This window comes from Leiobunum rupestre, chromosome 6 (assembly GCF_980474605.1).
Source record: "Leiobunum rupestre chromosome 6, qqLeiRupe1.1.hap1, whole genome shotgun sequence".
Taxonomy (NCBI): domain Eukaryota; kingdom Metazoa; phylum Arthropoda; class Arachnida; order Opiliones; family Sclerosomatidae; genus Leiobunum; species Leiobunum rupestre.
Window position 1 is genome coordinate 13,229,700 of NC_143389.1, and position 26,471 is coordinate 13,256,170.

The following is a 26,471-nucleotide window of genomic DNA, read 5'->3' on the forward strand; positions in this document are numbered from 1 at the left end:
GTGGCGCTGAACTCCTACACATTAAAGTACAGTTTATAGGGGGAAAATCCTTGCTCGTGGAATTTAGACGAATGTGTGGGCCGCTGTAGCGCGAACACCGCATGATCAAAGTTGGCCGTGGTTATTCTGAGCATCTGCGTTGGTTTAGCGTTACTTCGAAGTAGTCTAGCGAAAGAATATAGTATTCTTTCTATCATTTCATATCATTTAAATAAGTAAATAAAGTTTTATTTGGTAAAATTGTTAAAAAAAAGAAGGTAGACCTAGTTATTCAGAAATATTTTGAGCAACAAACGGTTTCTTCTTTGTATTCCTTGTTTTAATTGTAAAAAAAACCTTTTTTAAATAAAAAAGAAAATTACGGTAATTTACCGCAACACGGTAAATTACGCGGTAAATAACCGCGTAATTTACTGATTTATTAAATTACCGTAATTTAAGAACTCTAGTTGGAACACGGTGTAAGCCCCTTACACGCCTGGATACGTTTCCTAGAGTTCTGTCTCCATTTTTGTTATCGCAATGTAGACGGACTAAGAACGTGGAGAATAAAAGGAGGGGTTAAAAATCCAATTTTTATTGAACGAAAACGGAAAATTCAAAGTTTACTGTGGGAGAAATTGGCTTTACGGGTTGATTTCCCTAATCCCAGTGGAGCAGGAACGAGTAACGATGGCAATACCGCGAGAAGATTGTTTTCGTTAAAAAATCAGTCTGTGTTCGCTGAAATTCTTGGCATTGAGAAATAGTTAATCGAAGGCCTACACATTATTTTGTGCCAATTGATTCTGAAAAGTTTGTGGTTTACTGAAAGAGTCAAGCCGAAAAATATATCGCTGAATACCGTTGGTTTTATTTGCCGGTTACTGTTCATAAAATTCTATTTCATGGCCACGAAATTATACGTAAGTTGACTTTACCCATGGGCATGCTGAGTGAGCCAGCCGGTGAGTCTCGAAATGAAATCTATCGCCGAGATCGAGAAATGCACGCGAGGAAATCTTCGAGGACTCACAATTTAACAGACATTTTCTGTAGAGCAATGGATTCCTCCGATCCGATTGTCTCTTACTTTTCATTAAGGTTGGAAAAAAGAAACACTCGTCCTTTACCGAAATCTGCCCTTGACCTTCTTAACGAGCCGGAAGAACCAACATTTCCAAACAGTTTTGCCCTTTTACGGGAAAATGACGACCCAAGAAACACCATTGAACACCACGAAAACATATCCATATTAAATAATCTATGTTTAGAAGTTATTTCGGAACCAGAAAATTAATATAATTAAAACCAAACTACTTTTGTAACAGCGTAACATTAAAATTAGAATTAATTAGAGTTATGATTAAATAAAATAATTTGGCCATTTAGTGTAGCCCGAATATTTTTCTTCAAGCTTTTTATTTTATTCTACCCTTTTTAGCCACAATAGTGCGGTTTGGGCTATTATTTTTAAATTGTTCATAAGTTTTAAAATCAACTTTTTAAGAATATGCGTGTAGATCAACAAATTTTAGTAATTGGAATTAAAATTTGGGGTTTTTTTTCTATGGACTCTCGAAGAAATTTCCCATGGACACTTGCGCGTTTTTTAGAAAAACCCCTCTGAACATGGCCGAAAATGTGTTTTTTCAGTCCTATTTCGTCTGCGGAGAGAGTTTGAATATACCTACGACGCTGAAATTTTTATATTTGACTAATTTGATGGTGTACTATCCATTTCCGTTGGCGTTTTTTCGATACTCTTTCACGGAAGCTAGTTCCGCCGCCAGGGGTCGCAGCGCTTTGGTTCTTATATTTTATTAAATCGTATAGTGTACTGAACCAGAATATGTAAAAATATTTCCACATTATCTTTCCTGGAATTTATTCCAAAATTTGGGCTCTCTGGAACACTGTGACCTGCAATTGAAAAGCAGTCATAATCTCTTTTTTACGGTTCCCTCGTAACCCTTAATACTTAAATGCCACGTTACGGCCGCACTATTCTACAAGCTGCTCGTATATGCTTGCAAATTACTTGCACCTAAATAAAAAAATATTCCCTTTAATAGAATTATTACATCGCCTTCTGAAAAAGGGACATATATTATACAAAAACCAGTTCTGCGAACTGAAAAAAACTGTGTTTATTCTTGGTAATATTACGGCTAAGAAGGGAGAGACATTAAATATTCTTTGAATTTTTACAAAACAAAATGAGAAATACTTGTAGGCCAAATACATCAGGATGGGACTAAACGTGACGCGGTTGTGTTCAAATTAAAGAGGGATACATTATTTTCGACACAAAACTTCTTGCGTAGTACGTCTCTCTCAGTCGAAGTCGGCCAAAAAGAAAGGACCGAAATATTTTTATCTTAACTGGGTAGAGTTTGGTTCAAAAAACGTATGTTTGAGATTCGAATCATTAATAAGTTTGAAGTATTGAATTAGAGACTTATTGCTAAAAGCATGGGTAAGCATTTCCCCTGAGCTTACTTTTAAATTGAGATCATTTGAAGATAATAACCTTAAATTTCATACGTTATTTAACTCCGGTATTTTATCCATTATTGCACTATTTAATCAATTTCGAAACTTCAGTCTTTCAGTTTACCCTACATTGCTAGCGGACGAACAGTTTAGTCTTCCGATTTTCGGTATAAAAAAAGAATATAGCTCCGCCCAGAGACCGTCTTGATTGACGTTCTCTGCTCCGCCCCTTTAGTTGCCGTCTTGACCACTCGGTGGCGCCTCCGTCGAAATATTTTCAAAAATTTGCTCTCTGGAGTTGGCTGTCTATACAAGCTCTGACGTCGCGAAACCCAGACTAAGTTACCCCACCGAGACCCGGAATTTGTATACTTAGAGAGAATGCTCCACTTATGACTCTACTTATCTAGTTTTCGACGACCATTAAAAGAGGGCGTACCGATAGTTTTTGGTATACACGCTCGCTGACAAGTTGGCAAGACAAAATATACCTCCCCTCGGAATGGTTTCTAATTATAGAAGCGTAACGTGTATCGGTGGTTCTGTCATACAGGAGGACTCGCGTTTGAATCCCGCCAGATGCGATCGCAAATTGATATTAAAACGAATACCGTGAACATTTGGTGGTAACCCTGCCATTTGGTCGCTGAGAAGCTTACCGTAAACCTCAGCACTCGGTCCGTCCCAAAATCAGTACGTTGAAGTTGGAGAGTAGAGACCAAGTACATACTAAACACAAACACAACCTTCATACACACTACACGTAAGCATTACACACACGTCACAAACATACACCGCATGCAAACATTACAATAACTAAATTTCTAAGACTGGTTTCTGCTAAGTCAAAACCGTCGCGACGGTGGGTGTTAACAAACAAAACACCCCGACCCAACGCCAACTTTATCCGTTGACGCTCACCGTAACGGCGGTTTTACCTTAGTGACCTTTTTCAAAATTCAAGAAACTGCGAACGCGGTTCTTAAACTTTGCCCCCCCCCCCTCCCCCGTACTGCAAACGGGTTTGCTTGGACACACATACATACAAACATACACACCCACAAACGGACACGGTGATTGTAATACCCCTCCTAGGTTACATAGGGAAAAACTGTGTTGGAAAAGTGTCTCTAAAATAGAAACCCTGTTTCTACACACGTACTCCTTTACAATTTAAAATATGTAATGAAGATACTTTAAACAATTACCAAATAATGTGAAAATAATATTTTTATATTTTCAAACTTTTTTAAATATTTATTTCTCCAAATTAATTAACTGTAATTCTTTATTGATTAGTTCCAAAACTATATTTCTATAAATTTAGTATAAAGTACTGCACTGGATATATTCTCGTTTGATTACTAAAGTAAGTGACATAAGCAAGAAATTATTTGGCTTTGTTTTTAACCCTTGATATGACTACATCATATTAATTATTTTACAAATGTCGATACTCATTCAGTTTGATAAAATCTCAACTTAGTAAATGATGTATAATTCAAATTAATTATATTGCATTTCCATTACTATTATCACTAAAGACGTGATGAAATGTTTATTGTATAACACATTAAATAGCCTGTTTAAAAAGATGTCTTACGGAATCTATGGACACTTTTTATTGAATGAAATATCGGTTTGCTGTTTAAAATAATAACTTCTTTAACTTACAATTTGGAGACATAACATTCTGTAAAAACGATTTCAGAATAATTTAAACAATTTTTACCTGTTCTTTTACGCAATCCATCGTAGCGTAGCAATTGGGAAAATAGAAAAAAAAATTCCAAATCCATTATTAAATTGAATAGTTGAAAAGAGTACCAACGTAAGATTTTCATTCTTCAAAAAATGAAATTTAACGTGAAACCACGCATTAAACAGCGAGAATCAGGAAAAAACTTTCAAGCAAAAAGTAAAAATCGATAATTATCAGAGACAGGCTAAATGGGATCATTTCATTTTTCCAAATTCGTAAAAATACATATTATGAATTTTTCGATTTTCACGTAAGAACATAAATGAAACATAATATTTTATACACCCACAAAGCACAAACGTGAAATGGGCTGCTGTTCTATCTAACTTCAAACTGAAAACACCGAAAATTAAATATAGTGTGTCACGGATTCGTTCATTTTGGATATTTCGTGTTCAAGACATTGCAGAAACCTTTAACAGCTAAATCCGTGAAAATCATATTCCTCAAATACACGAGTAAAAATGAGTGACCACCTTTAAAGAATGGATGCGTAAAATGAAGATCACGTTGGATTCCGTCAATGTTACTGTAATACTTATTCATATTTATTCTATAGATGATAACAAAGACTCCCCTTCCACGCCTAATTGGATGTTACCTTAACCGTCAATGTTAACCGATAAATATTTAAACCTCTTAAAGATGCTTGTCGTTTGGATGCTCTTAATCCAGCTAATACACCAAATGAATTGCTCACTTTACCAGAGCAACATTAACGAATCCGAATAAAGTCTTGACTTTTAAACACTTCTCTGATTACGTATCGTAATCATTTTTTGTTATTTATTGACTTAAAATAGTGGTCATTCTCACCCAATACTTTGTTATTGATTTTATAACACTCCTCTAGTTTATTCGTTACTGAAATTAGCAAAAAGTTTATATAATAACTATTTTATGTTGAAAAATTAAAAACATATTACGTGAAGTACAATTATTTAATTTTTAAATATATATATTCATTCATTCGTTACTGAAAAGTTGATTTAATAGTTATTTTTGGTTGAAGAATTAAAAACATCGTACGCGAATTACAATTTTTAAAAATATTCATTCTTCTCCCAAAATTGATCCAATATTTTTAGAAAATAATCAATTTATCGAAGTATATTTATTAAGTAATTTAAAATCCATTTCTTCGATTATTTACGGGAGCAGACCAGCGTTTTTGCAAAGTTCATAAAAATGTGCAGAACTGTCTTGAAGGAGCACTTCCGGTTTGTCAAATTCGGCGACACTTCCTTGGTCCAACACAATGACTCTGAAAGTTAAATAAATTTATTATTCATCGTGGAAAGTTCTTTTAGGAATTATGTGTTTTTTTAGGAATCAACGATAAAGTTTAGTCTGCGGTACAACAATATGGTATCCCACCTGTTAAAACGCATTATAAGTCGCTAGATGACTTGGGCCTAAGGTGGTGCCTTGGGTATTAGCCTAGCTGATTATTATTATTATTATTACAGTGAGTTTCTGTTCTTCATAGGTGTAGAAATTGAACGAAATCAGGAAAAATGAAAGAAATTACTGCATGTGGAACCTACGGTTTTGCATTAAAAAGAATGGGGTATTACCCGGTCTCTGACCAAAGATCACAAAACATTTCAATAAAATTGGCTAAAAAGAAAGGCAGTTATAGTTTAACGGATATCACTACCATTTTTCAAGATGGTATTGGATTTCAACAAAAAAATAACAAACTGCTGAGTGTACTAACCTACATAGAAAATTACTAAATGCCCGGATTACTAACATATAAATCTACTCCAATAGTTGGCCTCGCTTCTAAGAACCAAACGAAAGAGATCTCTGATCACATATTCCAAACACCCTTGTAAATTATTACCCGGAAAGGACTAAATTTAATTAATTATAAATTTAAATCGCACATTAAAATTAACATTAATAAAACCTGTTTAAATTAAATTAATTAAAATTGTAATTGTAATAAATATTTTACTCAAAAAAGGTAAAATGTTTTTTAAATTGCCGGTGAGGGGTAAGAGAAGAGTTGCGCAGCTTAAAGGCGAATTTTGACCCCCGTAAAACGGAACTTGTCTTGAGGATTGACAGCGTGGGCAGTTTGACCAACGGCTCAGACTGTTCTTGAGAAGAAAATCGTTAATAAGCATCACTCAATCGGTCAGAGCTGTCAAGTAAGTTGTCAGAGATGTCAATCAGTTGTAATTCGTTAAAAAAATAAGTAATGATGAGAGGGGTTGAAATATGCTCTCTTCCCAGTCTTAAAAGGAATTATTCCCGGCGGGTGGTCAACTCGGCCATGTCACGAACACTGGGCACACTGGCGACTTCCACATCTTGGGTTTATTCCACGACGGCTTTCTCTCTCCTTCTGGCATGCCCAAAAATTTCCCCGAAAACGGGAAACCACACAATAGACTATAAACTATATTTATGTCTTATTCAACTTGTTAAAAAGATCTACGCGTGTCTTGATATTTTAGCATAAACGGGCTCGAGCTTTTTCACTTGAGCTCCCTATTATAAAAAATACGCGAGCCTTTTAAACTAAAATATTGAGGTGCGCGTGGACCTTTTTAGTAAGTTGAATAAGACACAAAAAATTTATGCTAGCGCCTAATAGTCTCTCCGACTATTAGGCGTTAGCGTAATTTATTATCATCCCTTAAAAATGTATATTGTAAATATTACTTCTTTTTAAGACCCCAAACCAAACAGGTTTAACTTAAATTAAAACTTTGATAACCTTTTTAAGTCGGGATACTCCTAGAAACCCTAATAGAACTCGCTCTCCCAAAAAGTTAAAATCTTAACCCACCATGAGCCATTTCGCTACAACCCTTATCAAAATCAAATACACACCATTTTGCGTTCGCATTATTAGAAATATTTCACCTCACCTGTCATAATCCATAATAGTATTGATACGGTGAGCAATGGTCACTATGGTACAAAATGCGAACTCTCTCCTGATGGTTGTTTGAATGAGTTCGTCAGTTTCCAAATCGACAGAGGCAGTTGCTTCGTCCAGAACCAAGATCTTAGTTTTCCTCAGGAGAGCCCTGGCCAAGCAAACCAGTTGGCGTTGACCCACACTGAATAAATACGTTAAATGGGGAATATAAGATGATATCGCTTGAAACCGCGATATCTAGATTCCTCAAACATGGAACAACGAAAATTAGTATTTTTTGTGTTTCATTTAAATAATGATGAATTATGAGTCGAATTTAAATAAAAGTAATGACGAATTGCTCTGTTTAATTTTTCCAGAAAAAAATTAAATCCAAGCTTTTGCATGAAATATTATTCACGGATTTTTTGATAAAAATTGGTTTCCCTCTACTTACCCTTCTTAAGAAAATTTGATATTAGGGTAAGCTTGAGCACTTAATAACCAAATTTAAAGGTTTTAAAGAATTGCTGGATTAATTACCTCAAATTTTGACCACCTTCGTCGATTTCATGATGAAGACCTTTTTCAAAGTCCATTATGAAGCGCTTCAAATGAGATTGCTCAAGCGCGGCCCAAATTTGCTCGTCGTCGTGTTTCTCAAACGGGTCCAAATTGAAACGCAGAGTTCCGGCGAAGAGGACTGGATCTTGAGGTATGATCGTTAGTCGTGATCGCAGCTCGTGCAGGCCCAGGCTCATGATGTTGACGTCATCAATGATGATTTCCCCGCTCACAGGCTCAATCATGCGGAACAGTGCCAAGGCTAATGATGACTTTCCAGCCCCCGTTCGACCAACCACGCCCACCTGCAAATCACGCGGAGTAAATGGTCTGATTCACATTTAAAAATAGAGTAAACATATGGGCAGACATTCTAAAACAGACCAAACAGCCCAGTAAACATTCCAAGATAGAGAAACTGGTTGGATACAAATTGGAAGATAAAGTAATTGGTCGGAATTACATTTCAAGATCGACTTAACGGCTGGATAAACATTCTTAGTACTTAATAATGAATAAATTAAAGTTATTTATAATCAAGTATCTTGAATAAAATGAAGAAAACAACGATAAATTTAAGTGCCCAAGAAAAAATTTTATTATTAAAAGTCGGGCTTAACTTTTAATAATAAAATTTTTTCTTGTGCACTTTTAACTATCGTTGTTTTCTTCATTTTATTCAGTACTTTTGTACAAGTAGCTAATAACTTTTAATGGTCAAAGATCTTTTTAAGCATAACAAGAATAAATATCTCAATACGTGGTTCGGTGAACATTCCCAAGTTTGGAACTTGCCAACTTAAATAAGCAATATTTTAGAGCGATTCGCAAGATCCTACCTTTTCCATGGAATTGATTGAAAATGAAACGTTGTTTAGGACACAATTTAAACCCTCCCGATATTTCGTTGTGTATTGGCAAAATAGTATTTTTCCTTCTTGGGGCCACGACTTTGATAAACTTGAGTCTGGTTTTTCCCAAACAGCCTAAAAATAAAATATAGAAAGTGGGTCGAAAAAAATCAGCCAAAGATTTGAGATGTACATGTTTCATAGAAACAACCAATAAATTATTTAAATACATAACAGAAAGTCGGTAAACACACCTCTGATTTCAGTTGAAAATATTCAAAGATCCTTTCTAAAGAGACGCATGATGTTTCCAATTGAGTAAGATAAAGCAAGCAAAAGTTTGTTAAGTATCCCATCTGTAAGAATAACAAAATTAAATTCTGATCAGTTAATTGTCAATGAAGTACATTTGGTTTATTCCACCTTATGTGTAAAAAAAGTAAGGTTATCGCTTAGGCTGTCATTTTTCGTGGTTATTTTCTTAATCCAAAAATAAAAGGCCCCATATAATTAGCACTGGCTGTTTTCAACTGCCATTCTTCACCTATTTAAACGATTGACAAACGTAGATTGGCCCATTCCATAAAGATTCCCTTAATCGCGCCACTATAATAAATCGCAATGGTTCATATCACTTAAAACTATGGTTGGCAGATATAAGATGCAAACAGTTCTAAATGGGTTTCTATGAAGACTATAAAGCAAAACCCTAGAGATTTCCAACAGCCTTGACAAATATTCCGGGACCTGGAGGAAATTTAAAATAATTTACCAAATTTTTAAGAGATTCTCTTGAAGTTTTTGCACTTAGTGAAGTAAAATGCGAAGAATCTGATTATTAGCTCGGTATAGGGCTATCGTGCTAAGGCTGTATGTTTTAAGATATTGAAAAATTTGTGCAGGGGGACAATTATGATGCAAAACGCTCAATAACCCTCAAGGTCAAGTTCCGCGATCCGGTGATGGTCGTGGAATGATAGACCAGGCGAGGGATTCTGACAACGACAATGGGACTCACTCTCCCTCCTTTTGCAGGTGCCGATTCGTGACTTTTACCTTTCTGGGTAAACCTTCAAAGTTTCAACATTCGAAACAAGTGGCAAAGCTGGGGAGATTGGGGAGATTGGGTCGATTCGCGTCACCGAGTTTCAAAATGAGAATTCCGTGCCGGTTATTTTCATCCAAAATAAAGTTAAACAAAAAATAAAATGTGGCACAGGTCCATTAGTAGTTAAAATCCAGAGGAATGGAAAGATAATTAAATCTCAAAGTAGAAACAAACATAAAGTGGTCCGAAATGGACTGCAGTTCAAAGAATGAGAAAATACGTATTTTATCATAGGGTCCAACTTTTAAGAAAAATAATTTTTGCATATTTCGAATACTTTTAGACCCTTTTTCCAAAAGGTAAATGTTTGCGCTTTAATAATTGATTTTTTTAAATTGTGCATAATACATTTAAAAAATATTTGCATTTTGAAACAAAAAAATACCATTCAAAAAATGCATAAATTAAAATTTGAAAAAAGTGACTGGTATTTTACGTGACAGAGTGTGAGACTTTCAAGTGAACCGTTAAAAATTTTACCATAATTGTTTTTAAAATTAACATAAAAATTTTCTTATATTATATTTTTAGGAATAGAGACAATTGCGCCAAAAATTATTAAGATCCATCTACAAATAGTGGAATGACTAGGTGAATCCTAAAGGAATGACCCACAGGATTGGATCCAATTTGCCGGCGAGTAAATCAGTACAGAGCAACGAGGTAGATATAGGTTTAGTACTATTTTTTACTTAAATCAAACTGAACGTAGTTCGTTAAATATGACATTTTATTTTTTGGTTAGAGTATTCAAAGACGTATATCTTACCATATATGCATTGTTCAAAATGTACCCGATGGTACCTGGAGAGATTTCTCCTTTCGCAAAAACTCCACAAAGTGCAGCCACGAAAACCAAAATGCTTCCCAATAGAGTTATTCTAATAGACATCCACCTTCAGAAGAAAAAAATAAATGATAAATTATAAATCATTTTAATATAAACAAAAATCTATTCAGGTAAAAAGAGAATACACGCGACTAAATAATTCCCGAAAGAGATCATGAACCGACATTTTCTCTTTACCGGCAGAAAAAAAATGCGCAAGTGCGTTGTTTCACGTTTGGAAATCATGGGGCAAACACTCAACATTATTTCTAAACCGAACAGAAGCTTGTTCATAAACTCCAATGACAATTTGCCTTAGAATCAATACTAAAAATATCTCATCGGTAAATGTTGAGGTGTCATTCCGTGAGTATTCGTGTAATTTCCCAAATTCGCTTTTTGCCTATAAGACCCATAAGTAAATCATTATAGTTCGGATTTGTTAGTCAGTGTGTGGTTTCCCGTTCCCTCAGTATGTTGGACTCCCAAACCGAGACCGGCTATGTTTATTTATAACAGTACATTGAATCTAAGACACATTTTCACACTATATCGCTGGGTGTGCTAAATATAATCTCCGTTCGCGACTCACCGGTAAATCGGTCGGTATAAAATTAGATTTTAATAAGGAGCGTATTTAAGGAATCTTAAATTTGGTATTTACCAAAAAGTCACTATATATACAACCAATATTCACTATCAATCTTCAGTTTTTCAGCTGTGCGCTTATAACAGTACTCATGTTAGGGGTGCAGAAACAATGCAGGCAAACTGATATTTAGGGGACGGATGTCCGTAAGATTTATAAACAAGTTTGTGTTTTGTCGAGTTTACCACCATTAAAGTTTGTGCGACGCAGAACGTGAAATGAATTTGCACTAAACCAACTTAAATAAAGTTACACTCGTTATTCTACGTTAACCTCATTGTGATTGGCAAATGATAGGTCATTGACTCATTTAGGTCTCATAGCACGTGAGCCCTATCAGCGAAAAGGTCGGTGGCTCCTAATGACCGGATATGATACTTAAAAACCTCAAGCTTTTATGGAGCGAGAGAATCGAAGACGTCGGGGCACAACCCCTTCAACCAGTGGGGAGAGAACTTGTGAAATCAAAGGGAAAGAAGCTCTTTCGAGTATCACCCAGGGCCACAAGGTCCGATCGAACCCGGCTCCTCTTGCTGCGAGGCAAAAGTGCAAAATTATTCTGCCACCCCACCCTTAATATGTTACGACCTAGAATGTAAAATTAACTGACATATTCCCTATATAGAGCATATTTAGATGACAAATAACAGATATGGGGGAAAAGATTGCTATAACACTCGTTCTCCTAACGTTACCTCATTGATATTTGTAAATGGTAAGTCATTGACTCATTTTGGTCTAGAAGCGCATGCGCCCTGTCAGTGAAAAGTTCGGTCGCTCCCAATGACCTGATGACACTTCGACCAGCCAGAGTGTCGGCGAAATGGGTGAACACAGGAGAACTTGTAGTAGCGGAAAGGCCTTTCAATTGGCGATTTGATCGAACGTAGTAACGCTAATAAGAGTAAAATGGATAAATTTGGATTAAAATATTTGTATGTAAAGAAATTCTGAACTAATGTTATACGTGAACACATTTAGCATTAACCCGCCTAGTGTTTCCAACCACGATGTGTTATCTGTTATAATGTCTAACAATTAAATCGAAATCAGGTTAGATTAATTTTTTACTATCTGCAGATAGCTCGTTCTCAGTAAATTGAACAAAAATAAAAAATCAGATTTCCATAAACCGAATCTGTAATTATTGATAGCTGTAAGATTAACGGATATTTAAATTAAAAATCATATCAATTAACGAATCCAGAAAAGCCTAATACATTTTATCTGATCAGATATGATAAACCTGTTTTCTAAAACATATACTTGCCTGAATGAGAAAAACCGGAATTGTTGAGATTATGAAACCCAGCAGAAAGGTTGGAACTACAATGGCAATTGCGATAGCAAATGAAATTGCTTTCAGTGCCAAGTTAATAACATAATAAAGCGAATGAGGTATAGTTTGGTCTGTTTCTTGTACGTCTTTTGAGAAGCGGTTGAGTATTCGACCAACTGGAGTGGTGTCGAAGAAAGACAGCGGCGACTTCAAAACTTTCGACAACAGCTGGAGATGTATTTTCATTGAGGCTCGCAACCCTCTTACGAGGAATAGAATGATCGCGATGAAAATTAGAACTCCTTGTGCCATTGCTAAGCTACCGTAGACTGAAATCCTCATAGTCATCCTTGAGGTCTCGGATCGAGTGTAATTTCCAAAGGCGCTTATGGAATCTTCACTCCACAAAACTAGCCAGTAGTTCGTAAGGATCAAAGTAACATTGAATGATAATAGAGTGAAGAGTATAATTAGGCACCAAACCTTTCCAAGAAGTTGGGCATATTCCTTGCACGAGGAAAATGATGTCTAAAAATAAATGTAAATTTCAATAAATATTCATTAATATTTGCAAAATTTCAATGTATTTAAAATAATTAAAACAATTATCCACGTTACGCTTTGAAACTTAGGTAGTTAGTTACTGCCTTCTATTTAAAATAATTTGAGTTCATTTTTACTTTGTGTAGCCCGTACACTCTTACATAAGTCGGAAATTTTTTTGAATTTTTATAAAATGTCCAGCCTAGTGGATTTGTTTGGTAAGAACCGGATATTATGGGTTTTATCCGGATTTTTAATATTAAGCCCGTTTTTATTATGTTCCAACCAAATTGTCGTGGATTTTTTTCGGTAATGTGTCGTTTGCAATTTTGCTAATTATGGTGAATCCTAACCCATCGTTCAAAATGTGTAAGGGGAACCTGTAGGAGAGATGTTTGTACACTATACAGCTACGTCTACACTCAGTCACAAGTTCTCCTTTCACGTGTTCAAAACACGCGTTCCCCTGTCTATTAGTAATGAAACAGAAACGATTGCCACTAAGGGAAAAGTTTTGGAATTTATCTCCCTACAGTCAACATGTCCCGCTTTTAAAGCAACAGAGGACTAGTTTGAACCATAATGCGTAACTGACTTGATTTTGAAAAGGCGAAGAGACTGGTTAAATTTGACATTAATCTCAACATTTAATATAAATATTCCAAAACGAGTGCAACGGACTAAAATTTAAACAAGTTTTCCACTTAAATAATATTGAAATATTTAAAAACACTAGTTGTTTCTACATATAGCGACCAAAACAGTCTGGTCACCACGCTTCTACGCACAGGAACCTTTAAGTCGCTACCTGACTGGAACCTGTGGCGGTGCTTTGGGTATTACCTTAGCTCATTATTATTATTATTGTTTTAATTATCATAATTATAAATATTGCGTCCAACTAAGGCATCGTCGAAGGAATTATTTTGGCAATCGTTTTGGTAATGTATAGTTTGTGTGCAAATACTTACTGATTCAATGTTGATTTTCTCTTTTAAAATTAATTTATTTCCAGGTTTTCTTCGAGATATATCTTTTTCGTGTTCACCACAAGGGCTAGACGATTGATTCCTAGTAAGAGGATATATATTAAAGTAATGCATAACTAAAAAAGAACCCAAATGGATTTTCGTTGTATGAATAGAGAAGCGGTTATCCCTGACGTCTTAGAGAAATTAAACGATTTTTCTGATTATCGTCCAGGATAATTCTAGAGATTAACGAGGGTCGTAAAACTATCTAAAGTCTTTTAATTCAGTTATTTCGTTAATAAAGCGAGTGTAAAATAACTTAAAATGTCGAAAGATGTTAACAGCCCGTTATTTGTTTTGTAATTTCTCTTCTACAATCAGATAACCAAATTAGGCCGAAACTCTCTTCACAAAATTATATAAAAAACGTAAAATACTTAGTTTTAATATTTCTCCATTTGGGATGATATTCGGTCGTTCGATCCGACGTAGCTTTCGTTCCTTTAAAATCTTCATAATTCAAATCATCAGCCAGAGTTTTGTTTTTGTAAACAATTTCTTCGTAAGCACCACTTAAAGAAATCGCACCTTCCTGAAGCACATAGATCTGATCCATTTCACGAAGAACATCGACGTTATGGGTAACAAGAATTCTAGTCTAAACACATTCAAACTGAATTTAGTTTGATGTTCTCTATTTAAACTTTAGAAGAAATCAACAAAATCCCAAAGTAAAATATTATGACACATTTTCGCGGTCAATTTTATATCTATACACTCTTTTTCGCGCTTTATTTTACCCCTCTTACTCGTCGGCCATTGCCTCTGCCTCCAGCGTAATGGAGGATGGGGCTGAAAGGGGAAAACTAAACATGGACGCGCCCAAAAAAATACCGCGAAAAAGAGTGTATTTGTTAAATTAATCAATAAGAAGCTCATACAATTCAAACTCTGTTGCGTACATTTAATCGTGCTAAATATATGCTTCAAGATTTAAAGCCAAAAGCGCCATTTAGATGATATTTATTTACAAAGGCATCGCTTCTAAGAAATACCAACAAAAATGACATATTCCGAAGGAATTCACACCTTATCTCGCAGCAGTCCATTCGGTCCAATTACTTTCTCGAAGATGTGTTTGGCGGTGTGGGCGTCAACTGCCCCGAGTGGATCGTCCAACAAGTAGATGTCTCTGTCCAAGTAAATGGCTCTCGCTAAGCTCACTCTCTGTTTCTGACCTCCGCTCAAATTTATTCCCTAATAACACAAATTTAACATAATGCAATGAATAAAGCTTTATCAATTTTCTATACCTACTATAAAATAAGATTTCAAGAAAGCCGTGTATTGCATCGTAATAACCCTTTCACTTTCAAAATGATGCTAATTTTGTTATTTTAAACTAATTTCTAATCCCTCAACTGTTTTATAAAAGCACTAAAGCCTGCTGTTAAAGGGAATATAACCTGCAAAGCAATCTTTACGGAAGATTCCTTCGATTTTTCAAATTACCCTGTACAGTGGCGCCAAACTGTTCTAAAGCCAAAGGGAATAGTGGCCAGAGCTGCAAACATTGGTGTTCCACACCAAATACCTGAGGTTATATTCCCTTTAAATAGAGCTTCTCGTGGTATGGAAATTAACTAACCGGTTTTAAAACACGTGATTTACCATTAGTAGATAATATAACTCTCAGATATAAGTATTTATCATCCTACTCCGATTGATTTTCAAAATTGCGATTTTAAGCAAAAACGTTTTCATTACGAAATTATGATTTATATGTATATTCCTATACAGTTCAATTTTTACAATTTGCATCGTTTGGTGAAGTAATAAAAGCGGAATATTTTGAACTGTAATGCGGTGTTAACTTCCGCGGTAAAATTGTTAAATGCCTTGAGCTTCAAAAGTGCGTTTCTTTTGGTTACTTCTCTCGTATATGTTACATTACTACGGGTGATTTTTATATCGGATTTCCATGGAATAAAACTTGAGGTCAAATCTGTAACTTGATCTTATGTCGATTTCTTACTTCTACTAGTCCCGAAATCTCGAATAAACTTTAGGTAGAGCCACTACCAAAGAATTGGTGACATTTATATTTTACTAATTATTATTTTTTAAACTTTTAGTCATGGTTGTTTATAATATATATAAAATTTCTTTTATTTAAAATAATAAATGATATTATATTTTACTAATTTTACACTCAAGTAACAGTTACGTTTATATTGAGAGCGCATGCTTACAAAAACACCCGAATTTTTCGGAATTGGTATACAGCTCCGAAAATTGTTTGTAGGTGTGTTTAAATTGAAATTTTCTAAGTTGCACCGCATCTCCACCACTTTACAAATAAAAAATGGTAAATCACGTGTACCTCGGGTGGTAAAGGTGGTAAAGTTATGAATTTTTGGTATGGTGATACGTTTCATAGTCTTTATTAAAACCTGATGTACAACCACAACGAGATATTTTTCTTAAATTTCTAGGTTCTTTTATTTAACTATTTTAATATTACGTCTACCCAATAAATAACAAAAACTTCAAATGCAACTGAAATTGTCTAAGTTTATTACATGCTTAATGCAATAGGTTTTTCTTAATAAAAAAGTTACAATTATTATAAATTCATAATTTTAAAACATTAATATTAAAATATTGAAATAATTCGTTTAAATTTAGGGTAACTGCATTATTTGTACATATTCTACGGGTTAGACCTAGAATGTGAAATGTTTTTATCTATCGCAATAAAACCACGCAATTAGGCTTATATGTGGTTGCATTAGAAATCCGATATAAGAAAGATCAAATCAGAAGAAAAAATTTTGAAAAAACCCAAATATCTCGATATAGTTCTATATGAGGTTTTAGGAAGTACTATGACACGTATCTCCATAAATAAATTCATAACTTTACCACCTTTTCCACCCGGGCTAAACGTGATTTACCATTTTTCCTATAGAGAAAAAGGTACAATCGTAAAAACGTCCAGTAAAAAATATATCTTGACGTGGTTCCATACCAGGTTTAAAGTAGGTCTATGACACGTATCACCATAAAAAAATCATAACTTTACCACTTTTACCACCCGAGCTATCACTGAAAAATAAAAATAAGGTAGTCGAAAGTATAGTTCAAGGCACGTGTATACCAGTTCCAAACAATTTATCACCATGCGCTCTCACTATTAGCTTCGCGGTGGCAAGGTTCTCCAGAAGTTCGGTGATCAAGCGGCAGTAGCCAGTAGCTTCATAGAAAAAAACACTTGATTAAAGCACGGACCACGTGGAAGCTACTGTAATAATTTAAATAGTCAGGACCAACGTGTAATGATATAAAATACTGTAGTTTAGGAATTTTTCTTGGAAATCCCTGATTTCCAAACTCTTATATGTAACTCTAGTGATACTATTACTAACTCAATGTTCGAGGATCGACGTCTGATTTACCTTTTCTCCAATTTCAGTCTCGTCAAATGCCGGGAAGGTGTCGATGTCTTCATCAAGCGCGCAGGCTTCGATAATATCCTCAAATTTTTGTCGATCAAACGCGCATTGAAATAACACATTGTTCTTAAAAGTAGTGTTCTGAATCCAAGCCTGTTGAGGAACGTACGCAATTGAGCCCTACACAGGAAATTAATTGGAAAATTTCAAAATTGAGATGAAAATGTGAATATTGATTATTTTGCAACATTTTAGAATGATCTTGAGAAGCTAGTCTCAATATTAGCTCCGAATGGTCGTATATACACGGTGTTTCAAAAGGTTATGCAAAAATTTTAAGGAGTTGTAAGGGGTGAGTTGAAAAGTATGCCCATTTTTTCCAATTTTGCTGATGAGTTAAAAGAGTGCCAGAGAGCTTAGAAGTGTGGCCTACTAGCCCCTGGAAGTAGGCTGCAACAAGCACAAAACCAAGCAGCAGGGAAATGCGAACATTATGGTTTGGGTTCGTGTGATAGGTTAAACAAATCGAGGTAACCAGCGTAAAAAAGTAATGTTAAACAGTATTTAAATTCCCTGCTGCTTGGTTTTGTGCTTGTTGCAGCCTACTTCCAGGGGCTAGTAGGAAAATGGGGGGAAAAACATGTATACTAACCCCCCTACAACTCCTTAATATTTTTGCATAACCTTTTGAAAGACCCTAAATAAGCAAGCACTTTCTCATGGTCAACAGTTTGTTACTGAAGTGGATCCAGAAATGTGGCGGTCACTTTTAAAGGCTATAACTATAATTATTTCCAGTTTAAAATCTTTTACCGTCTCGAAACAAAATTTCATCTGTTAAAATTTTTATTTTGGAAATAATTTTTATATATACAGCCAGCAATACGGCTCGATTATTGGCCAAAAAATCTAAAAAAGATCAAGGTGAAATCTAATTGTGGAGTACGTTAACGGCCACTATTTCCTTCGTCTTGTGACCTTCAACCACCCCGAACGTCATAACCTGCCAGTCAAGAGACCAAAAATGCCAAATTTAATTGTACACCAAATTGTAGACGCAATCATTTTGATTAAACCATTAGAAGTAGTACTGCTATCATGTTTTTTTTTATTACAAGACAGTAAATTTTTGAAACAACTATTAATTTTTGATGGAAGGAAGTATAACCCTAACAGAGAAGTTCATACTTTAGAACTATCTTTGGGAGATTGACGCTGGCGGCAGCATTTTCTAATACGTTCTGTACTGCCGAACTACGAACGATTATTTATGGACGCCAGAAAGCCAATTTTTGTTCACAGCTACATGTTAGGTGACCTTAGTGAGTATTTTTCAAATATAGTCATATAATTAATGAAATATTATTGCAAGCAATGAGACATCATTGACTGAATTTATAGAATGATTTGCTTAAAACTGTAACCGATAAATAAGTAGGATTTATCGTTCATATCTTCATATTGAAAATCTGACAAAACCTTCTGGCCCCTTCATACTCAGAAGCGGGATAGCATTCTCCAAAACGTGAAAGACGACGGAAGCAATGCTCAAAATGCACCGGAACACAGATCCGTTTGGTAAAAGATTCCCTCATATCGTTCTGGTTCGTAAAGATTATTTTGTATTGCACAGCTCCCGTTTTTAAGAATAATCGGAAGCTTTGAAAGGAAACACGTTCCAGTTCGTGAAAAAGTCCATTTCGAGCACTGGACAGTAGGCACATTGGAGGTTTTTTTCTGGCCAAATCCCCACCTACAATCACTGCTAGATGAGCTTGCCTGGCAGACCTAATGTTGAGAAATGCGGCAATAGCACTGCCCATGTTTTGACGATAAACAAATACTTTATAAATATCCATGAGCACGTGGCAAAATTAGTTTCAACCTTAATTGTAGGATAAATTAATTTTGGCGGGCAGTTAAACTACCGAAAACGACCATGTGAAATTAAATTGAAGCGGTTCAACCTTTATTTGTTAATTAAATAGGTATCTAAAAACTCACCCGAACTGCAACATTTCCATGTAACTTTTCCATGTCGCCCAGGATAGCAGACAAGAGAGACGTTTTCCCGCAAGCCACTTTACCCACAACTGCTACCAACGCTCCACTGGGAATTTTCAAGTTGATGTTACTTAAAACGGGACTAGAATCGAGATACCACGAAAAAGAACCTCTACTGATGTTTATCGCTAAATATTAAAAATAAATTTAAATACGATGGTTTTTAAAGAACTGAATTTCTTTTACTACCATCACTTTCATCTTTATCAGTTTCAACATAATTTTCCAATTCTTCGCAACGAAGCACTTTATTGATTCTGCTCACTGATACGTACACCTAAAATGAGTCAGGTAAGGTTGTTAATGTGAAAAAACTTTTGAAATATTTACGTTTGACTAAAATTTTTACCGATGCAAACGATGAAATCAATTCTGGAAAACGAGACAGTGGCCAGTTGATTATAGCGAACAAGCGCAGTGACACGAAAGCGGTCGACGGTGTCAAGATATTAGATTCGTCTGAGAATAAATATACCGCAAAACTAACTAAAGACACCTGTAAACCAGAAACATAATTAAATATACTAAAAGGAATATATTTATAAAATCAGCATGAATGATAGCGTGTCGTCATCAAAGTAAACCGTTGCGGAAATGGTCGATCAAATTTGAATAACAAATTAAATTGAAAATTGGACAGATCTGAATTCGACTTTGAACGAAATTTACAAGCCAAAATATGTTTTATTTGATCCAAATACTATGTAATGTATATTCAATTTTATCGAAAGATAATTTGATTAAAAATGGATTTTCTGTGATTACATCGAGTCATTTTCGTAAGAGATTGCTTTCCCAAAATACCATCTAAAAGGGCTGGCTGTCAAGACAGTAAAATATTAATATTAATTACTTTAATAAAATATTACATGCACCATATTTCAAAATTTATGGTTCATACAGTTCCAATTACTAATAGGGTGGACTAAATGATAATTATTGATCTTGTTAGGAAATAAGTGATTTAAAAGTTAAACATTTTTGCCTTTATTTTTTTCTAGTTCCATACTATGGTTATTGCAAAAACCCTTAGAAAAGTAACTTTGTTCCATGTCAAAATTTTGAGATAACTGGAATCTGAATAAAATGGTCGGCATACCACCCACTAAGAATGTGCCTACATTAAAATGCTTGTCACAAAGCGTCAGCGTCAACGTGCGCCATTGAAATTTAAGTGGTGTACTTACCAGAGGAGGGACGAAATGCCACACTGAAAAGAAACTGGCAGTCATGAGTGCCAATTTCTTCAAGTGCACCGCTTCTTTTTCGCGCAGATTTTGGGCGTATTTTAGAAACGATTTCTCCCAGGCGTACAACTTCAAGATTCGAACCCCATTCAGCAGTTCATTCATCAGCTTCACGCGTTTGTCCGTCACAAGCATTCGCTTTTCCTTTTTAATTAAAAACAGTTATAATTATTTTGATAAATGTATTTAAACGATATCAGAAATAACTATCGAATTTTAAATTCTTTAAAATATTGTAAACAATGGATAAGAGTTTATAAATATTATTACATATTTGCGTGGGATAAATATTTACAGACACTCATTTCAAGAATGATCGTGTATTTTTGTTGGACTGCAGAGTAAATCCGAGGGGCTGATCACTCCACGTCATCGGTGTACAGAGCCGTACTTTTGACTGTACTAATGGGATTACGCGTAATCTTTGAAGTCCCTGCCTTTGGCGGTGCTAATCTAAGCGTAATCCGGTGTACAGACTTTAAAAGAGTGGTTAGCCTCTCGAGTAAATCATATATTTGTTTCTTCATTATCGTAAGCTCGACGAAGAACCTGATTATTGTTTTTTTAGAAAAATGCCTTTCTCGATAGAATCGTTTATTTCTTGGATATGATGAAAGTGGCTTAGTGGTTAGCTTTTTTCGGTGTGGCAAGAGTAGCCGGGTTGTATGCCAGATTGCGAAACTAGGTGGAAACCTAGAACAACTCCTTCCGCGTTGAGTTGAAAAGGTATCTCCCCACTGACTAAATAGGTTTTACCTGAGTTATTCGACTGTCCCTTTCCATAAAACCTGTATGAGGTTAGCGGTCACAGTTAGTTTAGGAAGCTGTTGGCTCGCGTGGCACGAAGAGGCTACCATGACATAGCTATGCCAACTAACTGACACACTTACGGATCAAAATTATAGACGGAATCTTCTGTAATAAAAGGAAATCAAGAACAGTTTCTAAAATACCTTCTGTTCCTTTTCACGCTTTGCTATAATATGATTGAGTGGTAGAATGAGAAGTATAACAGCCAATCCTGCCAATGCTGATATGCCCAAGGTCTTCCACAGCAGAGTTATTGCAATTGCGACTTGTAGGGGAGCACTCCACAACCAATGGATCTCCATTAAAAATAATCCGAATGCTTGAGAATCCACCGCCATGCAATTCAATAACTCTCCGGTACTTACATCCTGTCCTCCGGACCTTGAAAGCCTTAAGGCCTGCGAAATAGTTTAAAGGATCAAGTTATAAAGTTGCAGTGTTCAGATTCTCGGTAAAGCTCTGTTCTTTTGATTTTTGAACCCCTTTCAAAATCAATAGTCACGGTCTTAGCATAATTGCTAACGATCCCTGCATAATATCTCGATTTATTTTATCACTCTCGTGAAGAGCGAATTGAGGTCACATGAGCACAATAAGAAGTAAATAATCTACATTTCAAGAAATTATTTGGTTCTGAGATTTAATGATGTTTCATTCTAAGAATTTGCAGGAGTGTCTCAATAAATGCCACCCCAGCCTGGTTCAAATTACTTTAAGTTTAAATATAATTATCATTTTTCAATTACCCCCATCTGATTATTTTAAAGAATAATAGAAACATTTTGGAACTGTAGACATTTTTGTAAACTTGTTTTTGAGGATTTGTAATTGGGTTATAATTTTTGTGTAATCAAATGTTGAATTTAGAATTTAAACCATAATGAAAGCATTTGATATATTTTGGTTACTTTCCATTGGGAAAGAAAAATACTTTCAGTATACAATTGTTTTTACAAAATATCTTTTTTTCAAAACCATTTTTCCTTAAAAAAAATAGTATCAATTTTTTTATAATTATGGTTTCTAAAAACAGTATTGTCCAATATTATTCTAAAACATTTTTCATAAATCTTATTTCTAAATAGTGATTTATATGGTCATTTCGTGTGGTAATTACTTTTTTGTAGATTGAAGCGGATATGGAAGTTCTAATTCGAGACGAAAGGTCGATGCATCCTTTCATTCGATACTCTGTGCACAGATTCATCAGGGAATCGGACAAGAAGAGAAGAGTCGCGTAAAAGAGACCCTTCCAAAGTGGCTCGTCACTGGATGCAAATCCAATCAACAACCTAAATGATATTAGTGTTTTGCTGTTTATTGTGGTCAGATAGCGAGAGCTTTAATGTCTTACTGAATCAAAATAGGGCTTGCGAAAGCTAACAAATCCGCCATCAACTGGACAATGGCTGGGAAAAAGAAGAACGGACCAAATGCTTTGATTAGAGCAAAACCAACGTTCACATTTCGTTTTCTTCGAACAAGATTGTTGAGATTCTTTTCTTCTTCTTCATCATTTGATTTGCTGCATGAAAGAGACATAAGCCGTTGTTTCTATTATGAGTTCGTCAAGATATGTGTATGAAGCGTGTACTTATTTTTACTTTGAAATAATGTTGCGATGATTCGTGGGCGTCATGGTCGAAGGAATGTTTCAGAAAACCCATGAGATACCAAGTTGATTTAGTTACTCTTAAAGGGTAACGAGCTTACTTTTCGACCATGGCACGGATTAGTAACAACGCTAAAACCTTCTCAACGTAGTCATTCTCCTTAAGTATAACGAACTAGATTTTTGGCACTATTAATCTGTCATTTTGTATTAGACAAAGCCATGCGTAATCACGACTCGGTAATCACTACGTCATTTAATTTGAGCGATCGAGGTAAGATCTTTTCAAATTGATATCAAGCTAAGATTTAATTAAAATACACCGTTAGAATGGCACTACTTATCGTGCAAAGGCGAAATTGAATGGGAGCGAGAAAAAGCCAAGTAACCATTAAAAATTGAGATAAATACAAACAAATAAACTAGTATTAAGATAAAAACATTGCACCACTGATCTTTACATTTTACTGATCAAACCACGATAGAAGTCGGTTGTCATCACAATTACCATGAATTATTAATACTCAACGCAAATTTTTCTTTTAATTTGTGTCATGAACGCCACAAAGCGGAATGGGTTGTATTCTGGACCCAAAGACAACATGGTTACTAATCAAGAAATAGCTTGTAGTCTTATTCCGTTAAGCTCCGCGTTGCCATGGAGAAAAAAAGTTAAAACAAGAATTCAGTGAAGAGATCTGTGGTTTGAAGTACTTTTTGGCGAGCCTAGTTGATTAATGTATGAAAATTGACGATGGTGTTCGACAAAAGCCGTCCAACGTTGAGTGCTCTTTAAATATATTTTGAAAGAGCGGGAATAGTTACAATAACAAATATCTTTTATCAATGAAACATTTTTCATACCAGGGGGACTGAGAAAAAACAGTTAACCTAGAACATACATATTTCGTTGCGATTATCGCCGGTTCTTTTCAATTCCTGTTGCGCAGTGAAACCTTAATTAAAGAAATTTGCTTTAAACGGCTTTTATTTCAACGAATGTCTTTGTCCATTATTATTTTAACTTGGACCCTCTCTTTAGTATAGGCTGAAACATAAACATATTTTTTTTATATGAAAAGCAATGTTTACAATGTAGCAAAAGCATATAATATTGTACCATAAGTTGAGGTTAAAGGTATTAACAATATTAAGTGTTAGGAGCTGTTGGCTCACGTGTCACGCAGCACTTGCCACCTAGAAGCAACAAACACACCCCTTACAAGGAGAGCGTCACGCATTTTTAGACGCGCTTTTTCATGTGTACATTTCTCATTGGCTAGACGGTTTAGCGCCAGCCACCGTAGGAAGAGGAATAAATAAATAAATAATACTAAGCTAGCTAGGATTATACCTAAGGCACCACCTTAGGCCCTAGTAATCGAGCGAAGTTCAGAATATGTCTCACCCCGCTCGTATAAAGGCCCAAACACACATACGGTTTGCAAGCGATTTCGCGCACGTGCCCATGCGCCATGACTTCCATTCTATTTAAGTCACGCAACGCGACACGATTTGCCAGCGAAATTTCACGCGTGTAGGCTATGTGTGCATCCGCCTTAATGCTGTGCCAAAAGGCGCGTCCTATGAAAATTGTACGCGAGAAATGGGCGTGTAAAGGCTAGCTGCGTTCTCCTTCTGTGTTTGTTACCACGAAATGTCACCCTGACACTTGATTTAAAGGTATTGAAAGTCGTTAGCAGACTTTTGGCTTAGGATTGGGCATCGAGTTATTAGCCTGATTGATTATAATAACTTTTACTAAGTATCATTGTTTATTTCTCAGAAATGTCAATTTATTTACTGAATAAGCGCGTGAAACTTGCCAAATGGTAATTCGGCTCGAGTTGAGGCTAAAGCAAGGTCACCCGGGAAGTTGTTTAGCCGTCACTGCGAATACTTTCCCATCTGCGCGCCAGCTTTGGCTGTGACAGCGCCTCGCCGGGGAATATTTTTTTTGCCGATGACGTCCCTCCGTGAAAATCTCTTAGCGAAATACTTAGCATAATAAAAATAAGTATGTTTTCTTGCTAATTTTCTTACCGAGACTGACACTCTCTTCCCAGTTAAGATTTGTACTTGCAATTGAACTGTGTAGTATACATGTATTATCGTCCTTGATAGAAGAATATTTCGACTTGGGCATATTTAGACTCTGGTTTGCTCAATAACTCTGAAATCAGTTTGACGACAAATTTGGCTAATTGTCGTACATTTGGAATTACGTTACTTATGGAAGTATCTTAACTTTTCCCTTTCAGAAGTTGTGGTTCTTTTTATTTGGGTCATTTAAAGTTATCCCACTAAAGAGCCACTTTGCCTCTTGTCTTTCGAAGAATGTTAAAAACTTACGGATTTTGTATAACTACTAGAAATATATAATTAACTTGAACAATTTTTCTAAATGGAAACCCGGGGGTTTAAACATTCGATAAACTTTCATATTGTCCTTTGAACCGTTTTTTCGAAAATGCGGAAGAACGTTTCTCACGGTTTGATTAAGTAATATCAAGCTCGATTAAACATAAATTTTAAGTCCCTTAAGGAAGTATAACCCTAGCAAGGACTGTCGAGCTTTTCTAAATACTCACTCGTGGCACGACAATCTAGAACGTAGAAGAATGTCCCGCCAAAGAAATTTCAATACAACCTTACAGCACGATGGGTAATATGACTTGGTTAATAAGTTTTAGGACGTTGCGCCAAGAGCGCGTATTTAGCATTTTCATAAATAAAAATTTATTACCTGAAATTAGTCAGTTGCAATGAATTCTTTGCTCCAATAAAGTTACTCTCAAGCCTTTTATTGGTTGATTTAGAACGAAAATTGTCCCTTAAGGCGAACACATCTGATGTTTTAAACGTCTTTTTGTGTCCTTTTGATATTAGGCTAAGATCGACAAAACATGGAAATTAATATATTTTAAAGATACAAAGATTTAATTTTTCGTTATTTTGGGTTTTCTAGAGTTGGAACTTTTGACAATACTTTTTAATACTATCAAGATGATATTTAGTTTAACGTAACGAGAGTTACTATGTTACTCCAAATCCACCTGACAGTAAGCTTCCCCATAAACAAAATCATATCATCCAGGGTTGTCGTTGGTTCCCTGAAACGTATCTCCCGATTTTGTGCCAGGGTTACATTCAACGTTGCTGCCCACGGATCATCTCAACATAGCTATTCTCACGAAGTATAAAACAATTAATTTTTTTTATATTATCGTTATAATAAATTTAAAAGGGATAATTGTTAGCATGATTAATCAACGTGAAATCTTTCTCTTGATGTATTTTAGAATCACAAGAAACTACACTAATTGTCAGATGTTGGTTATCTTTTTAAAACTTGTTCAAAATAGTCTTCGCTT

General features: G+C 35.3%; 1 protein-coding gene across 1 annotated transcript in view; it reads right to left on the reverse strand.

Annotated features, from left to right (window-relative positions):
* Window positions 1-5,386: 5,386 nt before the first annotated feature.
* Window positions 5,387-26,471, reverse strand: part of LOC149939319 (multidrug resistance-associated protein 1-like) — a 29,888-nt gene continuing 8,803 nt past the window's right edge. The window contains exons 7-26 of the mRNA XM_090179113.1: window positions 25,844-25,987; window positions 22,840-23,010; window positions 22,603-22,777; window positions 21,629-21,883; window positions 20,616-20,819; window positions 19,778-19,924; window positions 19,618-19,705; window positions 19,369-19,556; window positions 17,368-17,544; window positions 14,999-15,166; window positions 14,347-14,567; window positions 13,910-14,009; window positions 12,387-12,923; window positions 11,812-12,011; window positions 10,408-10,534; window positions 8,785-8,886; window positions 8,519-8,665; window positions 7,659-7,984; window positions 7,123-7,317; window positions 5,387-5,501 (exon numbers count right to left, since the gene is read on the reverse strand). Of these exons, the coding sequence (XP_090035239.1) occupies window positions 5,387-5,501; window positions 7,123-7,317; window positions 7,659-7,984; window positions 8,519-8,665; window positions 8,785-8,886; window positions 10,408-10,534; window positions 11,812-12,011; window positions 12,387-12,923; window positions 13,910-14,009; window positions 14,347-14,567; window positions 14,999-15,166; window positions 17,368-17,544; window positions 19,369-19,556; window positions 19,618-19,705; window positions 19,778-19,924; window positions 20,616-20,819; window positions 21,629-21,883; window positions 22,603-22,777; window positions 22,840-23,010; window positions 25,844-25,987 (3,787 nt within the window). The remainder of the gene's footprint in view (window positions 5,502-7,122; window positions 7,318-7,658; window positions 7,985-8,518; window positions 8,666-8,784; window positions 8,887-10,407; window positions 10,535-11,811; window positions 12,012-12,386; window positions 12,924-13,909; window positions 14,010-14,346; window positions 14,568-14,998; window positions 15,167-17,367; window positions 17,545-19,368; window positions 19,557-19,617; window positions 19,706-19,777; window positions 19,925-20,615; window positions 20,820-21,628; window positions 21,884-22,602; window positions 22,778-22,839; window positions 23,011-25,843; window positions 25,988-26,471) is intronic.